Source organism: Osmerus mordax, chromosome 11, assembly GCF_038355195.1.
Source record: "Osmerus mordax isolate fOsmMor3 chromosome 11, fOsmMor3.pri, whole genome shotgun sequence".
In the NCBI taxonomy this organism is placed as follows: domain Eukaryota; kingdom Metazoa; phylum Chordata; class Actinopteri; order Osmeriformes; family Osmeridae; genus Osmerus; species Osmerus mordax.
The window spans coordinates 9,179,037-9,206,016 of record NC_090060.1 but is presented as its reverse complement, the minus strand read 5'-3'; the positions used below and the strand labels follow the sequence as shown (position 1 = coordinate 9,206,016).

General features: G+C 41.0%; 4 protein-coding genes across 4 annotated transcripts; 2 read left to right on the top strand and 2 right to left on the bottom strand.

The window, feature by feature from the left end:
* Positions 1-944: 944 nt before the first annotated feature.
* Positions 945-7,427, top strand: flot2b (flotillin 2b). Its single transcript, XM_067246876.1, has 11 exons — positions 945-1,148; positions 1,843-1,924; positions 3,397-3,487; positions 3,877-4,000; positions 4,196-4,314; positions 5,331-5,444; positions 5,586-5,705; positions 6,092-6,306; positions 6,471-6,654; positions 6,858-7,007; positions 7,190-7,427. Exons 1-11 carry the CDS (start codon positions 1,100-1,102, stop codon positions 7,226-7,228), a joined length of 1,287 nt encoding a protein of 428 aa, XP_067102977.1. The 5' UTR covers positions 945-1,099; the 3' UTR covers positions 7,229-7,427.
* Positions 7,428-9,117: 1,690 nt separating this feature from the next.
* On the top strand, positions 9,118-15,368 carry fam222bb (family with sequence similarity 222 member Bb). Its single transcript, XM_067246900.1, has 3 exons — positions 9,118-9,252; positions 10,332-10,459; positions 10,647-15,368. The coding sequence occupies exons 2-3, from the start codon at positions 10,378-10,380 to the stop codon at positions 12,794-12,796; spliced, it is 2,232 nt and encodes a 743-aa protein (XP_067103001.1). The 5' UTR covers positions 9,118-9,252; positions 10,332-10,377; the 3' UTR covers positions 12,797-15,368.
* Positions 15,369-15,405: 37 nt separating this feature from the next.
* On the bottom strand, positions 15,406-20,567 carry LOC136951535 (transient receptor potential cation channel subfamily V member 1-like). The gene is made up of 15 exons (XM_067245990.1): positions 20,165-20,567; positions 19,690-19,820; positions 19,214-19,375; positions 18,892-19,029; positions 18,377-18,699; positions 17,892-18,068; positions 17,429-17,584; positions 17,242-17,337; positions 17,082-17,152; positions 16,839-17,004; positions 16,675-16,741; positions 16,276-16,586; positions 16,036-16,145; positions 15,834-15,949; positions 15,406-15,744 (listed from the first exon to the last, which is right to left on the bottom strand). The coding sequence occupies exons 1-15, from the start codon at positions 20,341-20,343 to the stop codon at positions 15,650-15,652; spliced, it is 2,298 nt and encodes a 765-aa protein (XP_067102091.1). The 5' UTR covers positions 20,344-20,567; the 3' UTR covers positions 15,406-15,649.
* Positions 20,568-21,719: 1,152 nt separating this feature from the next.
* On the bottom strand, positions 21,720-26,837 carry p2rx8 (purinergic receptor P2X, ligand-gated ion channel, 8). The gene is made up of 12 exons (XM_067246016.1): positions 26,445-26,837; positions 25,859-26,009; positions 25,653-25,724; positions 24,766-24,841; positions 24,454-24,550; positions 24,235-24,315; positions 24,006-24,147; positions 23,565-23,701; positions 23,296-23,389; positions 23,104-23,169; positions 22,852-22,934; positions 21,720-22,775 (listed from the first exon to the last, which is right to left on the bottom strand). The coding sequence occupies exons 1-12, from the start codon at positions 26,579-26,581 to the stop codon at positions 22,685-22,687; spliced, it is 1,227 nt and encodes a 408-aa protein (XP_067102117.1). The 5' UTR covers positions 26,582-26,837; the 3' UTR covers positions 21,720-22,684.
* Positions 26,838-26,980: the final 143 nt, after the last annotated feature.

The window sequence follows — 26,980 nt, the reverse complement described above, 5'->3', positions numbered from 1 at the left end:
AATCCTTTGTGAGGTGCTATGCTCTGAGATCTTTTAACATGCACACTCATAGTTGTGACACACGCACACACATGGTATACTATAGCTCAGAATTTTGGGCCCCATGACAAACAAATCTAATTGCTCTGCGCAGCTGTTGGCACCACATCTCTAGGACCTAACTGTCCCATCCAAAGCTTTACGTAACTCGAATTAAATAATATAATATCATTTTTATATGAGTTTTTACCTATTTTGGGGGGCCCTGTCAGTCAGGGGCCCTTGGAATTGTCCTACTGTGCACTATCAGCAATATTGCACTATTGTAGGCTACTTCACTTGTCTTAGGTTAGCATAGGTTTATAAGGTATAGGTTATTTCGGCTGCTGGTTGCACTATCAGCAATATTGCGCTATTGTACTTCACTTGTCTTAGGTTAGGTTTATAAGGTTAGTATAGGTTATTATGTGTATTATGTGTATTTAGAGGTTTAGTATACTGTATTGAATATTGTATATTATTTGTATATTAGGAGGTTTACTATATGTTAGCTTATCATAGATGTAATCTATGTTCTGTGTACTTCTGTGCCTATGTTATGCCAGGTTGCTTTGCGTTGTCTTGTCCTAAGAATTGCAGTGCCCAGTCTGACCTTGTGTGGTTCTGTGTATCTGACAATAAAAGACTTGAACTTGAAACTGCTGGGTAGATTTTCTTGTTAAGTAGGCCCATTAAGAAAAATGTATAGGCTAGGCAAATGGAAATAAGAAAGTGAATTTTATTATTACTATTGTTATTATTGCGCTTTCTTTTAGTAGGCTACCTGAATGTTGAAGTGACCCTCCTAAGAAACGACAGTACCAGCAGTGGCCCCAAAACAAATTGAGTTTGAGACCCCTGTTACTATTAGTGACAAACGTTACGTCATTGTCTGGTTGTAGGGCGGGGACTTCGACGGTCTTGTGCGGAAGCAGGAGGTCTCTAGACTAGCCAAAAACAAATACGCCTTGTAAAGCTATCTTTTTTACAGCATTTTGCGATAGAGTTACCTAATTTATAGACTAACTCTACACGACACAACATTTTCTTGTAAATTCGTGTGGAAATATCTCAAAAGAAGATGGGTGCCTGTCTTACAGTCGGACCAAATGAAGCTCTTGTTGTTTCTGGTAGGTGTTCCCCTTAATGTAGAGCTAGCTAGCATATGCTTCAGACTATTAATTCTAGCATTTGGTCTGGATACGCCCTCATATATAGCACGTATAGCTAGCACAGACAATTTTACAGTATGGTACCCACAACTATGTGTATCTGTAGTTACCAATTCTTAATAGGCCAGTACAGTGCTCTTCACGAGTCCCATTCACTAGCTAAGTGTGTATTTTCTTATGTAAAATAGTGTTGGCCTCCATGTTGCTACTAGTTACTAGCTAGTTAGCAAACCAATTGGTTAGGGCTGTATGCTTGTGATTGAAACAAGCCAACAAACAAGTTGAACCCCTTGCACACAAGTATGTGTATCCTACATTGTTGTTCATTTAATCAAAGGTTAAGCCCAATGACTGTTAAAAGTGAGTACGGCCATGTAATGGTTGTGTTGCCTAGGATAGGCGGGTTGAATGTAACTACAGAGTACAGTTGGCTCACTTCCAAGTGACTTCCAAGCATAGAATGGGGTTCTTTTTGAGGGTTCACTCCCGGGTCTTGCGCGTGGTCAGCACTATCAAGCAAATAATTCACGTAACTCCTTTTTTTATGCAAGACAGTTAATGTAATGCAGTATTAGGCTACTATCACAATTCAAGAAATCTTATTAGTCGGCTGTTTTGGTGACACTCATGTTGTGTATGCTTCTCTCCTCAGGTGGATGTTGTGGTTCAGATAACAAAACCTACATGGTAGGGGGCTGGGCCTGGGCATGGTGCCTGGTCTCTAACACTCAAAGGTGAGGCTGTCGATGATGGTCTATAATCGTTGTTATTTTTTTAAATAGTAATTTAATATGTAGTTTTTTTCCCTCATTCAAATATTCCATTAAGGCAAGCCCACACGCATAATTTTGGTCTGAGGTTTGTCGCTATGCATAATAGATCAAGCTCAGCTCTTGAAACAATACTGCTCTTGGCAATATAATATATAGGAAATTAGTGAAGTGTATTTTCCTACAGGTTTATGATGGAAAAATTGCAAAGGTCAAATGTCCCACACTGTACACAACACATCCTTTTTACTCTAATTCTGAGCAGCTGAGATAGGTTGCTTGCTTCCACTGGCTCGTTAACAATGTGTCATAAGATACTATCAAGTTCCATTCAAGAAAGTTTGGTTTGGTCTTTTTTAAGTTATTGTATGCACCATTTCTCAACAGTTGATGACGCACGCAAAACATGTTTTGAACAGTAGTATTAGGCTAACAATCCCCGGGACAGTTTGGAAGCTTTCCATGGCAGGTCTGTTTGCATAGTTAAAGATTCTGTAAAGTGAAATTGAAAATTAGTTTTAAGTTCATCACACCACAGAAGAATGTGTTGTTAACTACCCATCCAAAAAAAACTAAACACTGACAAGTATGTTAAATTAGGCTTTGAAATCGTGATAAAATCAGCAGTCTTCTCTGCTTGAGACTGGGGGGGCGTGTCGCCTAAAGGAGCTGAAGCTCCGCCCCCTCAAATTTATTGAATTTAGCAACAACAGCAACACTAGCTAAATCAATTGCAGATATCAGAACAGACCTGCCTGCAGTCTCTGAGTGTTTTATGTGTTAATTACTTTGTTTTTGCATCTTACCGTTTACCATCAGCTGAGTAACAGAATGCAACCATCTGTGATCTGACGTAGATTGGTCGCTGTGACGTACATAGGTTGGGTTTTTGCCCTGCCTATACAAAACCTGAGCTGAAAACGGGAGAGAAACTGTTCAACGGTCTAACTCCACATTTCAGTGCGACAAAGTTTTCGCGATTTGCACATACTTTCAGGAACTCATCTCATATGTATATAAATGTACTGAGAAGCAAATCATGGAATTTGCTTTACAGCATCTTTAAGTACTCACCTGCCTAAATTATCAGTGGTGTTGACATAACATAAATCCTTAAGATTCCATGGGGGTATTCCAGAAAGCAGGTTATGCAACATACCCGGGTAAGTTAACTCCTCATATGACAGCCAGCGTTGTAGCAATATTGCCAGTAAGTTGCTGCAACATTGTGTGTCAGCTGGAGAGTTAACTTACCCGGTTAAGTCGCATAACCAGCTTTCTGGAATACCCCCCAGAACAGATGTGTACAGTAGGTGTGCTCTAAGAAGAAAACAAGCTCTAATCCTGACCTTTTCACAAAATTCCTCTCAGGTCGGTCTCAGTTGTTTTGCAATAAAGACCTGCCTCTCATTGATTTAACCCCCCTTCCTATGCAGGATAACTCTGGAGATTATGACTCTCCAACCAAAGTGTGAGGATGTTGAAACTGCTGAGGGGGTTGCCATCACTGTGACTGGAGTGGCACAGGTATAACTCGTTAATTATGTTGGTAAATAAGGGGATACTCTGGGGATGGGTATTGCTCAATGGTAGAGCATTTGATTGCAGATCCAGAAGTCCCAGGTGAAATTCCACCTCTAAACAATACGTTGGATAAAAGAATCCTCTAGAAAAACATAAGAAATATATATGATGTTTTGAAAGTAATGACACTGTCATCATTTATTTTCTGTTGCAGTCAATGTTATGATCTGCTGATGTTGCAGTTCTAATGCCAATCAGCTCATTTAGTCTCAGTAGTCTTCAGTGTTCATTTTATTCAAATTACTCACGTCTACATACATAAGAAGGGCAGTGATGTTTTGCACTACCAGGGCACAGTTAATCTTTAACTTCCTGCTCGATCTCCTCCCCAGGTCAAAGTCATGACTGACCATGACTTGCTTGCAGTTGCCTGTGAGCAGTTTTTGGGTAAATCCGTCTCAGAAATTAAGGCAGTGGTTTTGCAAACATTGGAGGGACATTTGCGATCAATTCTTGGTAAGAGATGTTGTGTGTCTGTCTGCTTTCAGCAAGTTGTGATCTGATATAGTGATACTTTACTGAAAGTCATACATCCTAGGATTAAAAAAAAAATGAGCCAAGTATAAGTAGAAAAATATTGAAAGTAACATTTGGAAGCACATATGAAACATGAAGAGATACAGAGGCTTTGACTCAGTTTGTCTCATGCAGGCACACTGACAGTGGAACAGATCTACCAGGACAGGGACCAGTTTGCCCAACTGGTACGGGAGGTGGCAGCGCCTGATGTGGGCAGGATGGGCATAGAGATCCTCAGCTTCACCATCAAGGTTAGTCGGATACATCTTGCCAAGTCAAATAAAGTCAAACATCAGAGCTCTTGGCTCACTTGTGCACCCTACATCGTGGGTCTGAATCCCACTCAGCACAATGAGGTGAAGTTCCATTCTGCAATGCTGCACAGTACACACATTGTATTGGAGTTCAAGTTCCACACCCGCTAGACATTCAATTTGTATATTTAAAATTAAACGGTATGTAGAAATTAATAGTAGTTCCATATTGCGTGTAACATATGGGTTCCAGTACAAACATGTAAATAAATGTGTGCCATGCATATATAACCGGTGTGAATCGGTGAAACTCACTCCTCAGGTATGTAACAGGCCACCCGCGTCAACGAAGAGCTAGCTTTTCTTTGGCGTAGTTGGTTGTGGTCGCGCTTGGCAAGTCAGAGGTTGTGCGTTCGAGCCCAGCGAGTGGCGAACCACCTTGGTGGCCACGTCTGTTACATACCTGTCACACATACAGGACACTAGTTCTGTCTGTAAGATACAAAATATTTAGGATACTTGGTAGGAAGAATATGTCCTTTGTTGTTCATTTGGTATTAATAGAGACGGGAGCGCACAGTCCGCCCTCATGGGTTGTGTACGGGACTGAATGGCATTAAAGGCCTAAATAAGGATTTTGAAAAAATGGCAGGAGACTCTCCTTGACTGATGTATAAGTTCAGTTCATTAGATGGAACATTAGTGCTAGACAGAGTGTCTCTTGGGTTATACAGATATTGAATATAGCCATTAAATCACTTCCAAAAAGACATCGCACATGCCTGCATGTTTGTTACTTCAGCATATATATTTTTAGAACTGCTTGTAGTAATGCTGTGCACTGTCAACTTTACTTGTTAATGATGATCATGCTTGTCCCATCAGTTCTTAATCTACACGTGATAATCAATAAGATGTTATCACTTTTGAAACGGAAAGACTTCTTGATTTTTCAGTAATCAGTGCCCCAGACGTTGATTGAAAAGGCTTTGTTTGTGACGTGTGCTTTGCAGGATGTGTATGATAAACTGGACTACCTTAGCTCTCTGGGAAAGACACAGACGGCCTCTGTCCAAAGGGATGCAGACATCGGTGTGGCTGAGGCAGAAAGGGATGCTGGGATACGGGTTAGTCTGTTTGCATTTTCAATCTTTTGGTCATCCTCATTTTGTTGTGTCATTCTTGATTTGTGTGATTTTTTACTCTGTAACTTGTATTGATGCTCTTCGTCTGTTCATTATGGGGTTTCTTCCTCCCTGGATATCTAGGAAGCTGAGTGCAAGAAGGAAATGATGGATATCAAGTTCCAGGCAGACACTAAAATGGCAGACTCAAAACGAGAACTGGAACTGCAAAAGGCTTCTTTCAATCAAGAAGTCAACACCAAGGTTTGCATCTCCAACACACAGAAGCCCAACATCCATTAAATTAATTAAACTTCCTTGAATGTTCGAACTTAAGTGTTTTTTTCTGGCTGTTATTCTTGCCGTAATAACACTAATATAGGCAGTAAAGTTGATGCATATGCCTGCATCTGCGGTTTGATTCAATTGAAGACAAGTTAGCTGTCTTTGACTTCTAATGTCATAGTTCCTAATAATACCTGTAGTGAATGAGCAATATCAGTTCATTTAAGGCAGTTTTTGGAAGATACTAATTTGTTAGGTCATTATCCTTCCCACTGTGGACCACATCCATATCTCTCTGACATTGACCCCATCGCCCAACATAGACGATCAGCTCTCTCTGTCTTCTCTTTCTCTCTGGGGGACAGAAAGCAGAGGCCCAGCTGGCCTACGAACTACAGGCAGCCAAGGAGCAGCAGAAGATCCGTTTGGAAGAGATTGAGATTGAAGTGGTCCAGAGAAAGAAGCTGATCATCATTGAAGAGAAGGAGATCCAACGTACGGAGAAGGAGCTTATCGCCATGGTGAAGAGGCCCGCCGAGGCTGAAGCCTACAAGATGCAGCAGCTGGCCGAGGGACAGAAGTGAGTGATTAGTCCCATGCACCTCCACTTATGTCAGTCTTCTTTTGTTGTTCCATTGTTCCAAGGCTCCATTGGAATCCATTTAAGTCAGTCCAATGGGTTATTCAAGAGATAATGACTCTTGAATGGATCTTTCTCTTTAATCATTATCTTATCCATTTCAGAGTAAAGAGGGTGCTGACAGCCCAGGCAGAGGCAGAGAAGATCAGGAAGATAGGTGAGGCTGAGGCTCTTTCCATAGAGGCAGTGGGGAAGGCAGAGGCTGAGAAGATGAGGCTGAAGGCTGAGGCCTACCTGCAGTACGGAGAAGCAGCCAAGATTGCCCTGGTCCTGGAGGCCCTGCCCAAGGTAAAATACCTAATATCATGATTATGAGACTTAAGCCAAGTACAGAAATCTTTCATGGCAGGTCCATTGTTAGATTTACAGCATTATTTGTGGCAGTAAGTCAGAGGTCATCCACATCATGTGACAAGATGAACAAGGTGTGTATGCAATGCCATACACACCTTGCATGTAATTTTAATCCTGGCCTTACTACATTCACACAGATTGCTGGCAAGGTGGCAGCCCCGTTGTCCAGGACTAATGAAATCGTCATCCTGAGCGGGGAGGGAAACCGTGTGACTGGGGAAGTGAATCGCCTCCTGGCTGAACTTCCTGTGTCTGTTAACGCCCTAACTGGAGTTGACCTAACAAAGGTAAGAATGTGTGGAGTCCCCAAAGCAGTTCCCAGACAGATTAATGGTCTCATAACTAAGAAAAACTGGTTTAACGAGCCTTGTCATTTCACAGGATTTTTGTTATTCTGCAAATTTGTTGATGTTGACCGTTCACCTGTTATCCATTGGCATGAATACAACTTTCTGTTCCTATTCAACAGATTCCTTTACTGCAGAAGATGACTGGTGCTCAAGCCTGAAAACAATCCACCTTACTCAAAGATGTTGTATGCATTCTCATTGACTGCCTTCAGTACACTTGAAAATTATTTTTGTTCTTTTATATGTTCATGAACAAGTGGATATTTTGAAACCTCTGGTGCCTTAATTTCTACAGGACCAGAATATCTGCATGTACCACTGCTCCTCTCTCTCTCTCTCTCTCTCTCTCTCTCTCTCTCTCTCTCTCTCTCTCTCTCTCTCTCTCTCTCTCTCTCTCTCTCTCTCTATATATATATATATATATATATATATCTGAGTTCAATCATTTTTTAAATAAAACATAGAAGCCACTAAAAACCATGTAATTACATGGATATCTATTTGTACCTCTTCATAAGCATGGTAATATTTTTTGTTTATGTATACCTCATCTCCAGTTTCTAATATAGTTGCCCTGTCCTAGCCATCTGTCTCATTCTCATGGTATCTATTTTGGGGTTTATGGCAATTCTCACTCACTGTACATATCTGTTAATAATTCGATTACATTTAACTCTGTTTTGTCTTAGGGTTAGAATTAATCATCTTAAACAACATTCTCAAACATGACACACTTTTGGCAAAAGTTCACATATCTCTACTAGAGTGGATAATTTGTCTCCATGTAATTGATTTCCAGACTTGATTATTAAGATTGCCAATAATATGAATTAGAGTTACAAGAGAGAGTTAATCTCATTATATTTTCTGCTTTCTGGAGTAGCAGTATGTTGTTCTGGAGAGTTGTTGAAAGGCCTCAGTTCAGTTTAACTCATGGCCTAGATTCCCAGAAGAGTAAGGACAACATTTTTGGGAGATGATGTTAGTCAAGAATGGTTGACGTGCTCTAAAAGCATCTTTAGTTAAGGAATTCATGAATTGTCCATTAAACTATTGACCAACAGTCATCAATTTTACTGGTAACGAAGTTGAGATTGTTGTAGAAAATGATGAGCCTGGCAGAAATCACTATGTTGATTCTGTCTTTGTAACATTGTTTGATTTGATATTATGTAACACAGTTATAATATTGTTTTTTATTTTATTTTTTACAATTTATATAGTAATATTTTTAAATAATTTACGCCATGTTTGACATTCCTTTTAGGTCTGTCTGTAAATTACTGTTTGTTGTTTGTAAAGTACTCTTTTCAAAATATACTTTTTACTCTCATATCTTACACTTATAAGATACTTCTGTTTAGACAAGGCTGTGAGATATGTGGTTTATGTTCTTTTAAAGGAAGTACCACAGTAAAATATGTATGCTGTTACATTGTTACCTGCATTGATTTAATTTGAATTCTTTTGAATATACAGTTGAATATGGTTTTTGAAGGATTAACCAAGGAGTAGTTTTTTTTTTCAAATTGAAAATTTGATTTAAAGTAACAGCACTTTTTGCAATCAAGAACAAATTATTCGTTTTTTTTCAAGGATATCATCTGTTGAAATACCCTTAAAGTTTAAGTGTGTGAAAATTACCATTTACCTGTTAAGTGTAAAATATTACCTCACTAACTTTATTATAGTCATTTGGGTCATTGTGAGCATTCAATGACTGATCCTGCATGTTTGTGCATGTTATTCATGTGTAGTTAACTTCATATTACATATGACTATATATCAGTCTTTTGTCTGTTATTTTAATAAAATTGGAGCAAATACTTATGTTTTTTTCAACAATGGGTTGAAAGGTAAAAGCCAAGTTTGGCATACCTGCATGCTTTTTCCTAAATCAACTGAACATTTCTTTACTGCGTTAAATGCAATTTTTGATACTGGTGCGTTCGTCATGCAATGATTTACAGACAGGCAAACGGTCGGTAGTGCTAAATGCAAATTATGTAGAAAGCAGGTCCTCAAGTCCAGTATTGTTGCGCATGCGCTACAAAAGTTGCTGCCGCAGAAAGCAACACGAAAAGCATCGGGGGACCCCTCCAAAATAATCAAAATACCGGTGGTGTATCACTTCGCCAAAATGATGTTTTCTTGAATTCCCTCTATGTTGAATACCTGCGGAGTAAGTATTGTGTCTTAAGATAATTTACTTAACATAATTTCCTGACAGTTATGGATGGCAAGCTTCCTGGAGCCGGGTGGCTAGGCTTGCTAACGTTAGCAATAGCAGTGGCACAAAGAAGTGTCTGAAGCTTTGTAGTGCTGTGTGACTCGAGGTGTGTAGCTAGTTGGCTAGCTAGCTACGTTACCATTGACTGTTGCTAGCTGATTCCAATATCACGTATATCATATTAACTAACGTCATTAGTGAGCTAGCCACTAAGATAACATTAGTAGCCAGTACCAAACTCCTTCGTGCAATTCGTTCTTCCTGTCGAATTTAGCGTATATTTGCTGGTCTGCTGACGTGACGCATATCTTCAGAACATCTTACCGAGGCAACGACTAGTTTCCTCTGAATTATATCCGTAAAATATTTTGTAAAGTCGTCTTATCTTGGTCTTGATTAGTCGTCAGTTTATGAAGGTAAGAAGCCCTTAAACCATATTAAAGCGAGATCTTTCATATCAGTCTGTTGCTGCATTTGTTATTGCGTTATTCCATTTAAACAAATAGTTGTAAACTATACATTAACAGCCGACAACCTTTTCACCATATGCCAGGGCTTGTGCCCTATGGTTGGCCATTTTGTGTATTTTTTTCCTCTTTAATTTAGGCGCATAGCTTAGCTATCCACTGAACTGCTTTCAATGACAACTAGTTAGTTAAACGCATTAAACACAAGAATTGCTTAGCCCTTTGTGCTCATGGGAAGTCTTGTCTGAATTGTTGTGATTAACTATTGACTTGGTCCTCTTTGAAACTGCAAGATTGAACAAGCCAGCTGGTTGGCCTGTAGCCTGCCATTATGCAGTCTATGCCCTGCTGGGTTTGAAAGCAAGGCGTTTACATCTCTACAGTCACAGTGGCTTTGGGCTGTTTATTGCAGACTGGAGCACAGAGCTCTGATGCCAAGTGATTACTGGCTGCCATTTTTTTTTAAAGTGTCACAGTAATGCACATGGCAGAAGTAAGTGCTGAGTCATTTAACAGTCATTAATCCCTGCAGCGCTGTCCCTCCTTTTACTGTCCTTTTCTCAGCATGGTGAGGAGCGTGTATCCCATGTTGCAGTAGTGGAAGTGTGACATGCTGGCCTGTCTGCCAGCATCAGGTTATCCTGTCAACCGACTTCTCTCCCACACGCAGATGAACACTGGACTTCAAAAATGTAAGCAATTTTTCCTTTCTTTTGGTTATGCTATGCTTGCCATTCACAGAAATTCTCATCCTCAGAAAGCTACAATTTTTGCATAAATAGATAAGTCTCAGTTGTGGTTCAGTTTCTATTGAATGTAATTTCCTGATGAGCCCTGCATTTGCTCAACATTCTTATTGTTTCTTCACAAATTCTTTAGGGGAAACTACACAGAAGATGAGATCTGTCAAGTATCCTACCCCAGCGGAATTGGATGCCTATGCTAAGAAAGTTGCTAACAATCCACTGACCATCAAGATCTTCCCAAACAGCGTCAAAGTACCTCAGAGGAAGCACATTCGCCGCACAGTTAACGGGCTTGACACCTCCACCAGTAGCCAGCGCCACAGCCCTTACCAGTCTCAGGTCGGCGCCAAAGCGGGCCTCCTGGCCGTTCTCCGAGTGCCCGCCAAAAGCATTGTCAAAGAAGTGGACGGTAGCCGTGCCCGTCTGCTCTCCAAATCCACCATGAACCCTCACAGTGGGCAGTATGTCACTCAGAGCACTTTAAACCTCCCACAGCCTGTCCCCCATTTGCAGGGTCTGTCTCAACCTCAGGTCATGGCTGCTCAGAAACCAGGACTCCCTCACCCACAGGCTTTCCAGCAGCAACAGAGGATGGCTCGCCCCATGACTTTACAGCAGCCGCAAACTATGTCCCACCATCCAACTCTACAGCAGAGGAACATGGCTCACCCACAAGTTTTACAGCGGCAACAGAGCTTGTCCCAGCTGCAAACCTTACAGCAACAGCAAAGCCTGGCCCATCCACAAACCTTACAGCAACAGCAAATCCTGGCCCATCCACAAACCTTGCAGCAACAGCAAAGCCTGGCCCATCCACAAAGCATACAACGGCAACAGAGCTTGCCCCACACCCAGACTCTACAGAAACAGCAAAGTCAGCCTCGGCCACAGACCCTGCAGCAGCAGCATATCACTCATCCACAGACCTTGCAACAGCATCAGACACTTCCTGATCAGCTAGCTCTGCTGCAGCAACAAGGAGTGGCCCCGGGCATGAGGCATATGTCTGACGCAGCCCAGCAGCCTAGCCTGCCAAACTCCCAGGTCCTTCCGCCGTCACAGTCCCTCCCTCAGGCTGCCGGCGCAGGACCTGCCCCTAATGCCCCACCTCAGCAGCAGCCCCTGCCTGGCCCCTACGGACCCAGGAAGCTGCCGGATGCTGACGCCCCACCAAACGTTACCGTATCTACCTCCACCATACCACTGTCCATGGCAGCCAGTCTGCACCAGAACAGGCCTAGTGATTTGAGCAGCATTGTGCTCCAGATTAATCAGTTTTGTCAGGCACGGGCCAGTGTGGGCGGCACTTCGGTGTGCGAGGGCCAGATTGCAAACCCAAGCCCTATCAGCCGTAACCTGCTCATCAGCGCCAGCTCCAGGGTGTCCACTCACAATCCCGCACTGGGGCCCTTACCTTCCTGCCTATTGGGTGGTCTCCCAGACACCGCCCCTGCCACTGTTATCCCACCACAGCCTAACATGGCCGCTATGAACAGGATGCCTGCTTTCCACTCAGACATTGAACATAAACAACTACAGCAGCAGTTACAACAGCAACTGCAGCAACAGCAGTTACAACAACAGCAGCAGCAGTTACAACAACAGCAGCAGCAGTTACAACAGCAGCACCATCAGCAGTTGCAGCAGCATCAGCAGTTGCAGCAACAGCAGCAGCAGCAACAGCAGCTACAACAAAAACAGCATTTACAGCTTCAGCAGCAGCAACAACAGCGCTCCTGGAATCAACACCAACTGGCTCACATGCAACGCGCTCCAGAGGGGGCTCACCCTTGCAAGAACCCTAGGCTGGAGGCTCCCACAGGGCCTGGTTTCCCAACCAAGAACCTCAGCTACCCGCACAAGCTGTGTGCGTCTCAGTCGTTCCCTCTAAGACACAGTACAGACAAACCAACATCCTCGCCCCCTGTCAAGCTCCCTGACATGCCCTTCACCAACGGGCACTACATGCAGCCACCCTGGAGTGGGGTCCTGCCGGGCCCGAACAACAATGGTTCAGGTCCTCAAGACCTCCCCCATGCTTTCCAGGGAGCACAAGGAGCACCTGCCTTGGACTGCACACCTGGGCCACAATTCAGGGGTGCCCCCCCTGCCCAGATCAAGCTGATGCAAAATGTGGAGTACCTTGGTGGGGAGTTCCAGGCCCCCTGCTTCCGTGAGCAGAACCTGGGTGTGACGGGCAAGATGCATAGGCCTCCGATGGGTAGGGCTGCTGAGCCTAGCAATGGTAGAAACGTCCATGCTCATCACACAGGCTATAGATAAAGCTTGAAGTCAACTCTTCTACTGTTTTAGCTGCCTTCCTCCCAAAGCTCCATTTAGGTGTACCTATGTTTGCTCTCCATCTTGCAACAAATCAATTGATTATTCTGCCCACCTCTTGATTGACAGCTGCCAGGTTTTGTTTGATAAAATAGTCCTCAGGTCTTAAGGTATGTGAACCGTGGTATTAGATTATGGGTTTAGATTGTTACTCCAATTATGAGATTCCCACTATTACAAGGAGGGTGGACATCCTTTGTATATCCTGGGGGTTATGGCAAATTCCCGAATCCAGATCAAACCTTGTAATCCCTTACAATGGTCAGTAGAAATATTCCATGGGTGACATAGATCTACCTTTTACAATATTTGTGGCCTTCAACTACAACTTCCCACTGACAGGATCTTGGTATGTTTTCCTTTCCCTATGTTTACATTCATAATAATCTATAAGATTTTCATAGTAGACATAAACATGTTGGAGAGTATATAATTTTATGCACCTATTGGAGTTACCTTGTCAATGGGGCATTTTTGAACGTCAATCACGCTAATTTTCCAGATGCTCTCTTGATTTAAAGAGCAACTGATAAACAATTCCCACAACCTCATAATTTAGATTAATGTGCTAGAGCCATAGTGTCTTGTGTGTTGATAAACCTTAAGTCAAAATCGCTTTGGAAATGGTAAGCCTATGTATGTTTTTGCAAGACTGTTTTAATTCTTCAGTTCAACATTTTTACTTGAATTTCTGGTATAGTGAACGTGTCGACTGGATGGAAATGTTATGATCAACATTAGCTAAAGGAAAACACTACTTACTAAATTGTTGGCATTCAATGTCTAAGAATCATGTGAAATAGATGAGATGCGTAGCCTTTCTCACCACTTTGGATGTGTGTGTGTCTGTGTGTGTGTGTGTGTGTGCGTGTGTGTGAGAAGACCAGGTGTATTACTTGCAAGCATGCAAGTACAACAGTTCATGCAGGAGCAGAAAGGTTTTCCATTTGAGAAAAGCCTACAAATCCCAGAGTAGGTCACCTGCCTGTGTGTTGTATTAAGGCATTTCTCCAGAAGCACTAGTCCTGTCTACCTTCTACCTATAAAAAAAGGAAGCGTAGTCAGTCCCTTCATGCAGGTAACTACGCCATGCTTGGTGGATTTCCTCTGTTCCCAAGTCTACCTTGCCTGGAACCTCATTGTTGTTCAGCCCATTTGCTTTCTCGTCCTTTATCTCTTGAAAATAGCCTTACATTTTACTTGCCCTCTCTATACCGGATATGTTAATTTACTCTCTACGCTGAACTTGAAATCAAGTGTGGTGCAGAGCTTGATATGGAAAGTAGTCATAATATTAGTGATTGTTAATGCAAATTTCTTTATTTTAAGTCACTGTTGATTTGCAACATAAAACTAGTGTTTTTAAAGGGTTAAATATGAATAGTATTTAGCAGAGTTTTATAGATGTGTAGCACTGAGCTGTAATACTGGTCCCCAGACTACCTTTCTTCAGTTGTTTTACTTGACATATAGCCAGATTTTAGTTACTTAATTTATTTTCTGGACCACTGCATCCTGAAGCCATATGTTTTATTTCCTCATAGGTGCCATACATAAAGCATATCAGACACAAGGACAATGCAATCTGAGGTCTCAAAACTGGCTGCACTCAGCAAGAAATGCAAATTGAATGGCTTGCAACTCTAACCTTATGGGTTGGGCTGTCTTCCTTGATGGCCATGGATGTTGTGACTTTCTTGTTGTCTATGATGTGCCTGGCCCTTGAAGCTGCTATTGAATTCCATTCTAAACACACACTAGTGTGATTTGTGTGTGTGTGTTTAGTAATGATGTGTGAGTTGTACTAGTGGAATAAAAGTTCCTATTGATGGGTTGAGTCTCTTACCTTTTTGAAATGTGAGAATATTTATGGTGGAAGGGGCTGACTGTTGTTGCAGTGAACCAAGCAATTTACATGATATACCTGTTTTGTTTCTACTGCCATGTTACAGCCCAAGACAGTCAGGTTCTATCATTTGTTTCATATGAAGTGCCTCCAAAGGGCTCAAAAGTGGGCACAGAATTGGTGTGTTTGTGCCAGGATGTGTGAGGCCAAGGTACTTGCATACAGGTGTGTAAACCTACATAGTAGTGGACTATCCACTGTTAAGACCAAGCTACTTACTCTAACTACTGAAACTGTGTCATGGAATGAAGTGTGCCACGATTTCCAGACACTTTAGAGAGTCTGAAACTGTTGCTGCTGAAATTACTGACCGAAGGGACCAGGCCACCACTCCCACAACCCTGGTCCAAAGCCCAGACTCACATATTGTATGGGTGGAAAAATGGGACTGGTACTGTCCTTTGGACAGTTTATAGGTAAAGCAAGACATTTTGAGTATGTTTTGAGGTTGTCATTTATCTCCTCAGTGGTCTAGATGTGACCTGAATGACAGTGGGGGAGCTCACTTTCTGTACTTAAAGATGTTATTCCAGTTGCCTATCCTTAAGGAAACGTCTTGCACAAAAACATTCTCCCCCTTACCAAAATAAAGTTTGCAGTTTCAAAAGGTATTTTGTCCAAGACTCTTTATTTTTTACAACTGAGTGAAGTCTGAAGCAAATGCAGTACGTTTGTTATACTTTTAATTTTGATATGGAGTCAACTTGAGACAACGGTATCTTGTGGGCTACTCATGCAGATACAAAACTAAGATAATAAACTAGTAATATAAAACTTGTTTTAAACGAGATGCTTTTAGATAATTGCATAAAACACACAAGGAAAAAAGTTTAATTACATTTCAAATAAATTGTGGGGCCCAAAACGGTCTAATATTTGACTGGGTGACCTCAAACATTGGCAGTAATGTAGCCTTGTCTATTTTGTCCTTGATTCTGCCTGAAGCTGAACCTCTTCAGTAAAGGACTTAGTCGCAGTTGATTCCCTGTAAATGCATTCAATTGAGTAATTTTAAGTTACATATTTCTTAGTATGTACAGATATTTAGAGAATTAGAATCAAAGATCACCATACCTTGCTGCTCAGTGTTTTCATGGGAGTGTAATTTGGTAATTTCACAACTCCCAGGATCTTCCTCATTTATGATTCCCAGGTTTGTCCGCCATTTCTTCCAATTGACTTCTTCTACCCTGGTTTTTAACAAGTCATTTTTACATGTTAGCCTACTTAACTGTAACCACACCCACTCCATCTTTGATTGTACAGGACACTTTACCGGAAAAACCTGCGATGGACGTCTCCAAGCTTCTTCACCACTCCCGACCTCAGTTTTTTTCTGAGGCACTTGGGAAGGCTTCTCTCTAAGTCTAAGATGGTATGTGCCCTCTGTGAATGCAAATCACAATACAGAGATTATTAGCAGGTAAAGAGGCACTCGTTCTTCCATTTTTCCACTGAAAAATATTCACAAGAAAATATCAAAAGAATCACTTTAATGTTGACTTGGTACCTTTACCTGTAATTTCCAGATGCTTTCGCTGTCTCTGGAGATCTTCTCGACAGTCTCACTCATGAGGGCTATGAGCATGTTGAGCAGCAGTATGTAGGTGAGGATAATGTAGGAGATTAGAAGAATGTAGAACACCTCCTTATACTGGACCTGGTCAGTAAACTCCAGGTCACCCATACCGATGGTAAACTTAAACAGCTCCAGGGTGGTAAAGCCTATGTTGTTATAGGTTGGCCTCATGCAGATTTCAGAACGAAGTCCCACTTTCCTTGACAGAGATCGGAGAGGTGGATTCTCCTCAATTAGCACCACAATAGCTGGGAACAGATGGAAACATAGCAATGCATATCTTGGTATCCAACCTTGTGAGAGTTTTACACAAATTGTTTGGAAGATTGTGATTACCTATAGAAAAACCTAAAAGAAAGACGATATAGACAAAGAGAAATCGTACAATGTCCCCCATGATCATCTGAAAGAGAAACAGCACAGGCACAATACAAACATGTAATTTCACAACATTGTAATTGTATTCCCAATGTAAAATTATTTTACTTTTTCTAACTTACCCTTTGCATCATGACACTGTAGATTCCCATGTGTCTAGACCCTCTGGTGAAGTAAAGGAGATTGATCCAGGAGAAGGCAAGTGAAAGCACCAGAGGTCCGACATATTCTGTCTGACCACAGACATATAAAACCACACAGACCAGAAGGAGCACAGCCTGCAGGAGACTAAGGAAGAGGTCAGGATATTACTAATGAGGGACTGCATATACATATCAGTTGCTTGATTTTGGGGGGATACTCACAATAGAATATCGCAAAATCCGTCAAGATACAAAGCCTGGCAGTTTGGGGGTTTTCTTTTTAGATTAATTATCTGTGGATAATTGATATCGATTAGAAATATAAGATTTTGTTTTTAATTTGAAGCCACATATAGGCTATAGTAATATAGAATATACTCACCCCTTTACAGAGGAAGTATATTGCACCTATTACACTAATAAACTCGCCAACAGTACGAAGGTAGTCAAGTGGTGTGTCTTCTACAGGAAATGGTGGCTGCAATTAACAAAGGCAAGTTTCAGATAATCAAATGATAATGTTTCTACTGCTAGTACTATTGATGTGGCTTAATGTATTTTTGAGTTACCTGTCCTTCCTTTCTGTAAAAGGCCACAGCTGTGAAGATACCCAGGTATACCATGTAAACTATAAAATTGACGAAAAACATCTTACTGGCAAAAATATCCCATTTCTCCTCAAGAAGTCTGTGTAGAGGCTCTGTTTCCAGCATATCGTGGCGATTCTGAGATTCAAACATTTTAAAACAAACAGGTATGTTGAAATGTTGAAGTAGTATACAACTGTCACCAATAACTTAAAATTGTCGGTTGGAAATATGTAAACAAATCAACTGTGACGTTCCACAGAGAGATTTATGGAGCATAAGCCTATTCTATCCCATTCTTTCAACTCAACTAAATCAGACATTCTGGCATTAAAAAGTACTACTAGTATTAGTACTACTACTACTTCTATAACCTTGGTCTCCAATTTACACATTTGTTCAACATCTTTCACTTATTACAGATGTGCCTGTAATGTGCTTGTACCGGAATCCCACTGCCGTAGACAATAATCTCCAACACCGAGTTTGACTCGTAGGTGTCGAGGCACTCCAAGTCATACAGGGATGAGTGGATGGGTCCGTAGGCCCACTCGGTAAACTTCCTGGAAAGGTCTCTGGTCTCTTCCTCTGTGAACTCACGCTGCACCATGTGTCTGAAAATCTGGCCAACAACAGGTAAGCAAGGCTGCATTAACCTTAAACACAGCACAGGTATGTGAACTTTGTACCATTCATTACAAATGTCTTTATTAATTGTCTTTTGATGGATACAGTATGTGACAAGATGGCATTCTGCAACAAGTTGATGTGGGTTGTAAATTCCTCATCATCATATTAACTTGATGATCCACAGCGACAGCTATGTGGAGTGTGGACTAACAAGTTGACCTATTTTTTCAAGTTGACATTAAACAGCTGCACACAGTTAAATGTTATACACCTAAAATATTTGGGTGTTGGCACACATACCCCAATCTTTCCTGTCTTGGCGGCTAACTTTAAAGGAGTCATCCCATGGTTGTTTTCAATATCCTCTAGTTTGATTTTGTCATTTGTTTTGCTGTCCCTTTCCTTTCCCAGTTTAGCATCCCGTATAAGAATCTCATCATATATTCTTGTGACAAAGTCAGTATTTTCCGGGGTGTTGTCTGCTATGGCGACCAGTGCATGCAAGACTGTGTTGCCCTGACAATCTCTGTCAGTCAGGTCAGCGGTGCTGTATGGGTTCTCCATGAGATAGGACACAATGTCAAGCTGATTGGTGCAGGCTGCCAAAGACAGAGGAAGCTCACCTATTGGACGTAAGGGCCCGAACATGAGAAAGTATTAAGGTAATTATTATACAAACTAAATTGTAGCTTCATCTCATCTTTTTGTCTTAAAACAAACTTGACTGATTAGCACATCAGTATCAAGACAGCCCTTTATACAGTACACAATTTTTGGTTTACTTACTAATAATACATAACATTAATAACACTCACCAAAATAAAAACCAGGCTTTGCATATTGCTGGAAGAACTTGCCAGAGGCTTTGACCTGGACATCGGCGCCTTTCTCAACCAGAAGTTTCACTAAGTGAAAGCTTCGTCTCTCAATAGCAACATGAAGAGCTGTCTGACCTGCAAAATAGGAATGAGTGTGCTCAGGCATGACCAGACAAAATATACATGTACATAATGTAATAGTCCCACTCATAGATGAATAGACATATCAAATAACCAATTACATTTGACTAAGAGAATGCAAAACCTGCGTCAAAATACCCTTTCATGCAGACCTTGCAGATTTCATAGATTTACCTACCTTCGTAATAAATGTCTGTGTAGGGAGCATTTACAAAGTTTTTTAAAACTTGTGAACCCCCAGTTATCTCTGCAATTTCCAGAAGAGTTTCTATAGTGTCATTCTTGCCATCTTTCAGATTCAAGAGGGCCTTCAGAAGAGCTGTTTTCCCATTTGTTGGATCTAAACTCATGCATGACATTTTAGATGGTTAGATGGCAGGTATCTTATTCAAATATCATTTACATTTTACATTTAGTCATTTATCAGACGCTCTTATCCAGAGCGACTGACAGTAAGTACAGGGACATTCCCCCCTGAGGCAAGTAGGGTGAAGTGCCTTACCCAAGGACACAACATCATTTGGTTGGCATAGCCAGGAATTGAACTAGCAACCTTCTGATTACTAGCCCGATTCCCTAACCGCTCAGCCATATCATACACCTTAGTGTGATATGCCCATAGGCAATAGTTTCCTAGAGGCAAGACTGTCTCACCTTTAAACTCTCTGTCTGTAAGATGTTTCCCTGTAAGTTGAAAGTACTCCAGGAATCCATTTAAAAGACAGACATCTCCTTTTGATGCTGCCCCAAACAAACGTTCCATATTTAATGTATTGTGTTTGTCTCTGCAATGTAGAGACCGACATGTTCTTATGTTATACAAAGTACACAATGGGATACACCGTATATTCACACTGTGAATAATGCAAAGTAAAGGGTGGGGACATGGGTGTCATGACAAGGAGGGTCATCTTTTTTCACTGTAACATGACACCATGTTTGATAAGTTTTTGTTTTTATGTTTAAACAGTTGAACTTGTTTAACCAGTCCATATACCTTAAGACATTGTGCCATTGCTATATTTGTTATAGAGATCCAACAGTTAAACATTGATCAGAGATAATTATATGTCAAACATACCATCGCACCACCAGGGAAAAACTGGTTCAAGATCAAGTTCGAGCTTACCTGCTCGGAACAGGAATGGGAGAATCCATTGGGGGATGACTTGCATCACCCCCCACAACATCAAGCAGCTTACTGCCATTGTTATCCACATCATCATCCTCTGTATCCTCTATGTCTTCTGTGTCATTTGTAATATCTCTCTTTTTGCCAAGACAGTCTTGAGTGGGGTTTAGGTGCATGATGTTGAAGTCTTGAACAGAAATCCAGCTTCTTCTACCGTGTTGCTCTATTCAAATGTCTAATTGTTAACCAATTGTCAACTGAGTTTTAAAGGTTTGCTGCTGTTGTCGGGTGATAAAGTAGGAACTGGTAATTCACTCGGGATGGATGTTACCTTGGTTATGCTCCTCCCACTTACCACAGGGTATTCTATAGAGGATCAAGATTTTCCAGTAGTAAAACATACCTTCTGAATGTAAGGAAACATGGTACCACACACATTTTACAGTAATACCTGATAGGACTGAAAACTGATCATCTTCCATTAATATGATCTACTATGCAAAAGCGTATTGTTACATCATACAATGTTGTGAACTGAATACACACACTCAACTGACGATTTGTTAATGGCTTAAAATAGCATTTAAAAAGCTACATTCAAGGCAGGAACTGGCTATGACAGTAATGTTTTATACCCTTTATAAAGTCTGGCAAGACTAATTTATCTAGTGATCTTTGTAACAGCTGGATTTAGTTGGTTATTGGATTTAAGACTTAACTAAACTTAACTAAACTAAACAAAAAAAAACATTACATTTTGGCCTTATGAAACGTTGGCATTACTAATATTTTAAGAGTAAAATGGACTATTGGCTAATGGGTGTGTGTTAAATGCTCAGGTACAGTACCTGTTTAACAGGTAACTAGTGAAGGAAATGCCTTTCACAGTTGAGGAGCCCCTTTCATCTAGCCTGGCTCTGCCCTCCTACGTACTTACGCTCAATTTTGATTTTGCTTCTGTACTAGGTCTGGCCATGAGGTAAGTAAGTCAGATGTCTCCGGTTGATTTTCTACCGGCCAATCAACGAACAGAGGGGAGTGGCTGTCGTGTGCTAGTTTGTGTTGTAGTTCCGTAATGGCGGCGGAGAAAGATGCGAGCGAAGCCATTCGGCCCGTTGTGGCAACACTGCCGAATATCTATAATAAGCAAAATAATAATAAGCAAGAGCAAGAACAAGTTTTGCTGAGTTTTGTTAGCCTGGCGTTGTCATACTCATAATTCTAGTCAGAATATGAGTCTGAGAACTCTCCGTTGGGCTGTGACTATGGGGTGTGTTTCAAACGAACCTGGAAAACAAATGCCTCTTCGCTCAATTGGATAGATCTACAACCAATCAGAGCAACGTAGTATGTTAACTTTGACCGAATCCCGTAGGAAGGACGGCAAGAACATGTTTTCCATCGACAAATGCCTTGATTGCGTTTCTCTGTTCCTCTTTCAAAATTAATGCGCTGTCGATGTCTTCTAAGACAGACTCGATGGCAGAATCATAACATCCCAGATCTCCAGCGGTAGCCATGTTTGTTCAAAACGAATTCAATTTAAGCGCTCTTTTGTGACGTGGGTGATTACGTTACTGTTGATCATCTGTCCATCATCGTATAAAGCCCGCCCTGGCAATTTCATTGGTCCGCCCAGATTCTGGTTTTCTGTAGTTGTCCCCAATACGAGACCCTCCAGACCCAACTTCCCGACCAAATTTTCTTGTGGGCGGGACGAAGTTGGGCTGGCAGCCAGGCTAGAGTTTTGTTGGTGGCCATGATGTTGTGGCCCTCCTCCCCACGGGGTTCAGGAACAGTCTGATTTTCCAGCTACGGCAGCTAGCTCTGTTACAGTAGTGGTGAAGGAATTGGCTAAGGCGAACGCTAGCGATTGGTTATAGCAGATCAGAGTGGCTCTGGGCAGATCCAATAGTTTTAAACTTCAACAGAGTACCCGCCTACAAGGCTACCTTTCATCAACTTTGTAAGAAAATAATAAAATGGTCAAATATTTCAAAAATGATTTTTGTAATAATTTGTATTTATCAATACAGTACTTGTCCAAAATGATAAGGTGTCTCACAATTAAAGTGATCAATCAGAAGAGCATAGAGTTTAAGACTAGCGGAGACAGCACAGAAACAAAAATAATTGAAAATCCAGAGAAAAACATATAACTCAAGAATGCAGCTGCTTAAAATGGTGAGGTCAGCATGTTGAAAGCTTATCCACAATGGAAAAATACTAGTATCCATCCATAAAAGTATCCATCATCACTTCAATCCAATGTATTGTCAAATGTTTCCTTTCCAGTCCTGTTTTAGCATTTTGGCCTGCTCCAGGTCAGTGGTCTGATACCAGTGTGTACAAGCATTATTTGTCTCAAGTATCGGACAAATAACTTTGTCTGAGGTGTTAAGATAGTGATATAGTTGCAGCCAAATTTAAGTAGCCACTGTTGATTCTTCGCTGAGTTGCTACCATGACAACTAAGCCTTTGGTGATAGGATAGGTGACGTTGAGCCATCATGGCTACTATGTCTCTGGTGATAGGTCAGTGAGCTGTTGCTGTTCCAGCCGTTTTGTGTCCTCTATTTTGTTATGGTTTTTTAGACTTTTATTTTTCCTTTGGAAAGACAGGGTAAATAACTTAATACAAGTAATTATTTCAAAACATCTTTACACATAACATCATAACTTACCTAGGCACTTCAAACTTCCTCTCTCGGTAGAACTCACTCTTCTTCATGAGGTAAAGCAGGACCATGTCACAGAGGAACACTCCCTGCAACATAATAATGTCAAAATATTCACTCTGTGTATTATGTACCTACCCATATGGTGTGGAGTTATAACTGTTCATGCTATAACTGAACACAACACTTTGAACTTAGATTATGACTTCCTGTGGGTTTGGACGTTTATAATCGAAACTTGGGTAATGTAACACTTACGGCACCCATCAAAGCGACTCCTGAGCCTATATTGATAACCGTAGGAATTATGCTGAACTTCCCAGCCTAGAGAAAATAGAAGAGTAAAATGACTATGTACAATGTATTAAAGCGACCACACCATGAAACAAGGCCAGCATTTTATATAAGAGCAGCTTTAAATAAAAATTCCTTACGTTTTCTAGTTCATACCTTTCCATTCACCATAATATCTAGGCGGACACCGTACACTTTAAATAGAGTTCGGTAGCTTTCCCCTGCAGCATTTTTGTAATAGCGAGCATGTCTATGAAGTCAAAACAAGGATAGGTCCAATGAAAGGATTTAACAGTTTTGTTTAGCAGCATTACATTGTGTTATGTATTCATAATATTTATCCTTTCCTAAGAAATGTTTTCAATCTATTATTGGGTATTGTGCATGTACGGTTGTGTACTTCTACCTTTGGCACGACAGGTTACCTGAAGTTGAAACCTGATGTAATGGAGTCACTGGAAGCACTGATGTCCAGGCGAGTGAAACGATAGCGTGGATGGCATTTAGAGGAGCTCTTGTCAAGGTCACAATTCCACTCTATCAGAATGCCTACTGAACCACCCTGAGTGGGGCAGAAAATCAGCACCCATGTAACAGAGTTGAAATTAAGTAATGTGTAATCAAATTGCTAGATTTTCCGTGGAGTAGGTGGCTGAAGCATTTCTTTTTAAATAAACGGTGGTCACTGCATGCGTGACTCTGCAGACCAGAGTTCAATCCCGGATCAGTGAGAAAGGAAGGGAGATAACAATTCCATCTGTGCCACTCACACAATATTTTCTGTTACATTGCTCACTAATGGTTTAACACTTATTTCTGGTAAATGTGTGTTAATCTCTGAACTCTCAACATCCCGTGAAACTCACTCTCAAGGCCATGTCTTGGAAGCTGTGTCCCGTTCGGTTTGTAATGTCTCCCAGGCGGAATATAGGGCAGTAGGGGTGGAGGACCTCGTCATACAGACATGTTTTTAGATATGAATCGTTAGATGTGTCCAGAACATTGGATCTAAAAATTACAGTGTTAGAACAACATAGTGGAGACTACTGATTTGTCATAGTGTGAATAACAATTACTTCACTTCAGACGACTTACTTTGAGAAAGAAAATTTTGGAAATCTGATGAAATTCTTTATGTAAATAGTGAAGTTCTCTGCTTTTCTTAATATAGGGCCCCTGTAATAAAATTAAATGAAAATGAGTTGGTAATAAATATACCAACAAGACAGGAAATGAGACATTTACTTATACTAATAGTACTACTATTGAGTGAGAGACTGTGTGTTTTATGAGTGTGCTTGTGTGTTTCCTTACTGTGGTTGGGTCTTTCTCTCTACAGGACACCAGCCATATATTTCACACGTACCAGTAGAGTTCCTATCCCTTTTTAAACATTGACCACTCATAACACCTGCAGCATCATAAAAAAGTTTGAAGGTGCAACTTCCAGTCCCACCTCTGGTAGAAAATAGAATGAACTCATCACGACCAAGGTGATGGTCTTTACAAGTAATGGACTTTAATTAACTACATAACATTTTGTTCAGTCAAATTAAATGAAAGGTTAATCCATTTTAATCTAAAGCTTCACAGTAATCCCACTCAGGAGTTTGTTTGGCTTCCTACCGTTACCGGCAACAACCGTTTCTCCCTTCACACAGTCCTCATTTGCCCTGCAGAGGCCGTCCAACACCTTGAAGCTCTGAAAACAGACACCATCTGGTTGAACAAATACAAAGACTTTCATCATGTTAGTAGGCTAGATTTACGTTACTGTAAACAGAACCTTATCTCTGTTACAAGGTAGTAAAGAGAAGCTTTACATGTAAATGCAGCGAGGTGTGGGTACTCCCAGTGTAGATAATTATTGGGACTTTGGTCTTTGTAGGGTTGTATGGTTGTTAGTTGGTTGGGCCAGGACTAGGAGCAGATAACAGATACTGTTTTTTAAATAAATTGCCCAAAACTTCCCAAGATGTGATGAAACCAATCAAATTTCCACGGATACCACAATGTTGGCCATTATTAATATAAAACTGCAGTTTCACCCAAAAATCTAGCAATCGTCGGAGGCAATGTTGCCCAAATAATTACTAAGTGTATTAAGGACGTTGGCGGCAATGTGACAGCAATGTTCTCTCTGATGGACAGAGAACGTGGGAGTGTTTACACAACACATGTCTTTCTCTCAGCTGAAGACAGTGCCTCAGATAGCTAAAGGCATATTACTTTTTACAGTGTTCATAAATAAGATATTTCATTGCTAATCTAATTAAGACATATGTACTTGGAGGACATGGAGAAGCAGCTAAAGAGTTTCTGTTCTTGGACCTGTATCTCCAGTTTGGGGACTCACCATCCTTTGCTTCAGGGGGTGATGAAAGATGTGGAGATTAAAACATTGCGATCCACATTGCGAGATTGTGGCTAATCTCACCCCTGTCACCTGATTGGGTGAAGGTTAAGAGTAGCTTAAGTATATTGAACCACAGCTCTAAAGGAAAGGTTCTTACCTCAGCACAGAAGTCCAGCTTCTGGTTTGGTGTTTCTATAAAGTTAGTTACAATGAATAGTGCTGCATCACCCTGGAAAAATAGACAGATGTGTGAACAATTTGACCTTGTAAAGCAAAAGTTGCCATTTGTTGCAGATTAAGCAAATTGTGTCTATATTTGGCTATAGCTTTGTTGAACAGTGCACGTGGAAAGGTTGGTCTCACATGAGGAGGAATGACATAGTCTTCAGGCCCCCAAACCAGTAGCCCAGACTCTGTGGTGTTAGTGACAGTCACACCCTTCAGTTTAGTAATCACAGAACTCTGGATGGATTCTTCTGTTTCTTGGTAGCCCTTCTTGGTCAGGAAAACCCACCTTTTCAGGAGACGACAATTGGGGGGTTCAAAAAGCTAGATTCAAATTAATCCAAAAGTGTAGTAGATGGACTTCTGCATGAAGGATACTAGGACTTTAACATTGAGCCAAGACAGTAATCTACCAGACTGACGTCTAAGCATTAGGTAACAAAATAAGTAACTTATTGTTTTCTGATCATGCAAAAAGTGTGTTTGTGCACAGGTGGCCAAGTCAGTCAATGATTCATGAATCATTCATCTGTATCAAGTATTCTGGTGACACGACAGGCGATCCAGAAGTAGCCTATATGTAGCCTAATCTTTCTTTCAATTTGAAATGTTATGTCAGTTCGGCTATGTGTAGGCTCCCGATGAGTAGCCTATTATTTACCTTTTTCTGTCATTTAGACTTAAGCAGGTCAAGTAAGTAGACAGAACATGCCGAGTCACTTACCCAATAATGTATCCAATGATGAATAATTGTACAAGTCTGTATAAAACGCCGACTGTCTTGTTCTTGGCAATTATATATTTTTCAGTCTTATAGTCAAACATGGAAAAAAAAAATGTTTTCCAGTAATTCCCGGACATTTTAGCGTTTTGTCGACAGCAAGCAAACGAACGCTATGCAGTGACGGTAGTAGTCTAGCCCATCTGCAGACACAGCAAAACTGAAAGTGAAAGCTGCAGTCGTCGCAGTCCAGTGTCATCAAAGTTACATCGAATAGCCATCCTTTTCGGAATTGCGCTGCTTGATTGTACCAATAAGCAAACTAAAAGGCTTACGAATGCATTGACCATTGATTATTATCACACACCCTATTCAAACTCCTATTCAAATTCCATTGGAACGCTTCACTAGGCCATGATGCATGGCACCTTGCGGTGTCTGAAGTAGGAATAGCAACCTGGACGTGTAATTCCTTATTAATAGGTAGGCTATGGAATGGTGATACAAACAGCATACATCAAAATATCTTCAATGTCTGT

Coding starts and splice junctions, on each gene's coding strand:
- flot2b (XM_067246876.1), top strand. CDS start 1,100: ATGGGTGCCTGTCTTACAGTCGGACCAAATGAAGCTCTTGTTGTTTCT. Junction 1,925..3,396: donor CTGGTCTCTAACACTCAAAG/GTGAGGCTGTCG, acceptor CTTCCTATGCAG/GATAACTCTGGAGATTATGA. Junction 7,008..7,189: donor CTGGAGTTGACCTAACAAAG/GTAAGAATGTGT, acceptor CCTATTCAACAG/ATTCCTTTACTGCAGAAGAT.
- fam222bb (XM_067246900.1), top strand. CDS start 10,378: ATGCTGGCCTGTCTGCCAGCATCAGGTTATCCTGTCAACCGACTTCTC. Junction 10,460..10,646: donor GAACACTGGACTTCAAAAAT/GTAAGCAATTTT, acceptor CAAATTCTTTAG/GGGAAACTACACAGAAGATG.
- LOC136951535 (XM_067245990.1), bottom strand. CDS start 20,343: ATGCACCTAAACCCCACTCAAGACTGTCTTGGCAAAAAGAGAGATATT. Junction 19,821..20,164: donor CCCATTCCTGTTCCGAGCAG/GTAAGCTCGAAC, acceptor TCTACATTGCAG/AGACAAACACAATACATTAA. Junction 16,587..16,674: donor TCTTTTAGGTTTTTCTATAG/GTAATCACAATC, acceptor ATCTGTTCCCAG/CTATTGTGGTGCTAATTGAG.
- p2rx8 (XM_067246016.1), bottom strand. CDS start 26,581: ATGTCCGGGAATTACTGGAAAACATTTTTTTTTTCCATGTTTGACTAT. Junction 25,725..25,858: donor ACTATGTCATTCCTCCTCAT/GTGAGACCAACC, acceptor CTATTTTTCCAG/GGTGATGCAGCACTATTCAT. Junction 24,148..24,234: donor CCAAAATTTTCTTTCTCAAA/GTAAGTCGTCTG, acceptor TGTAATTTTTAG/ATCCAATGTTCTGGACACAT.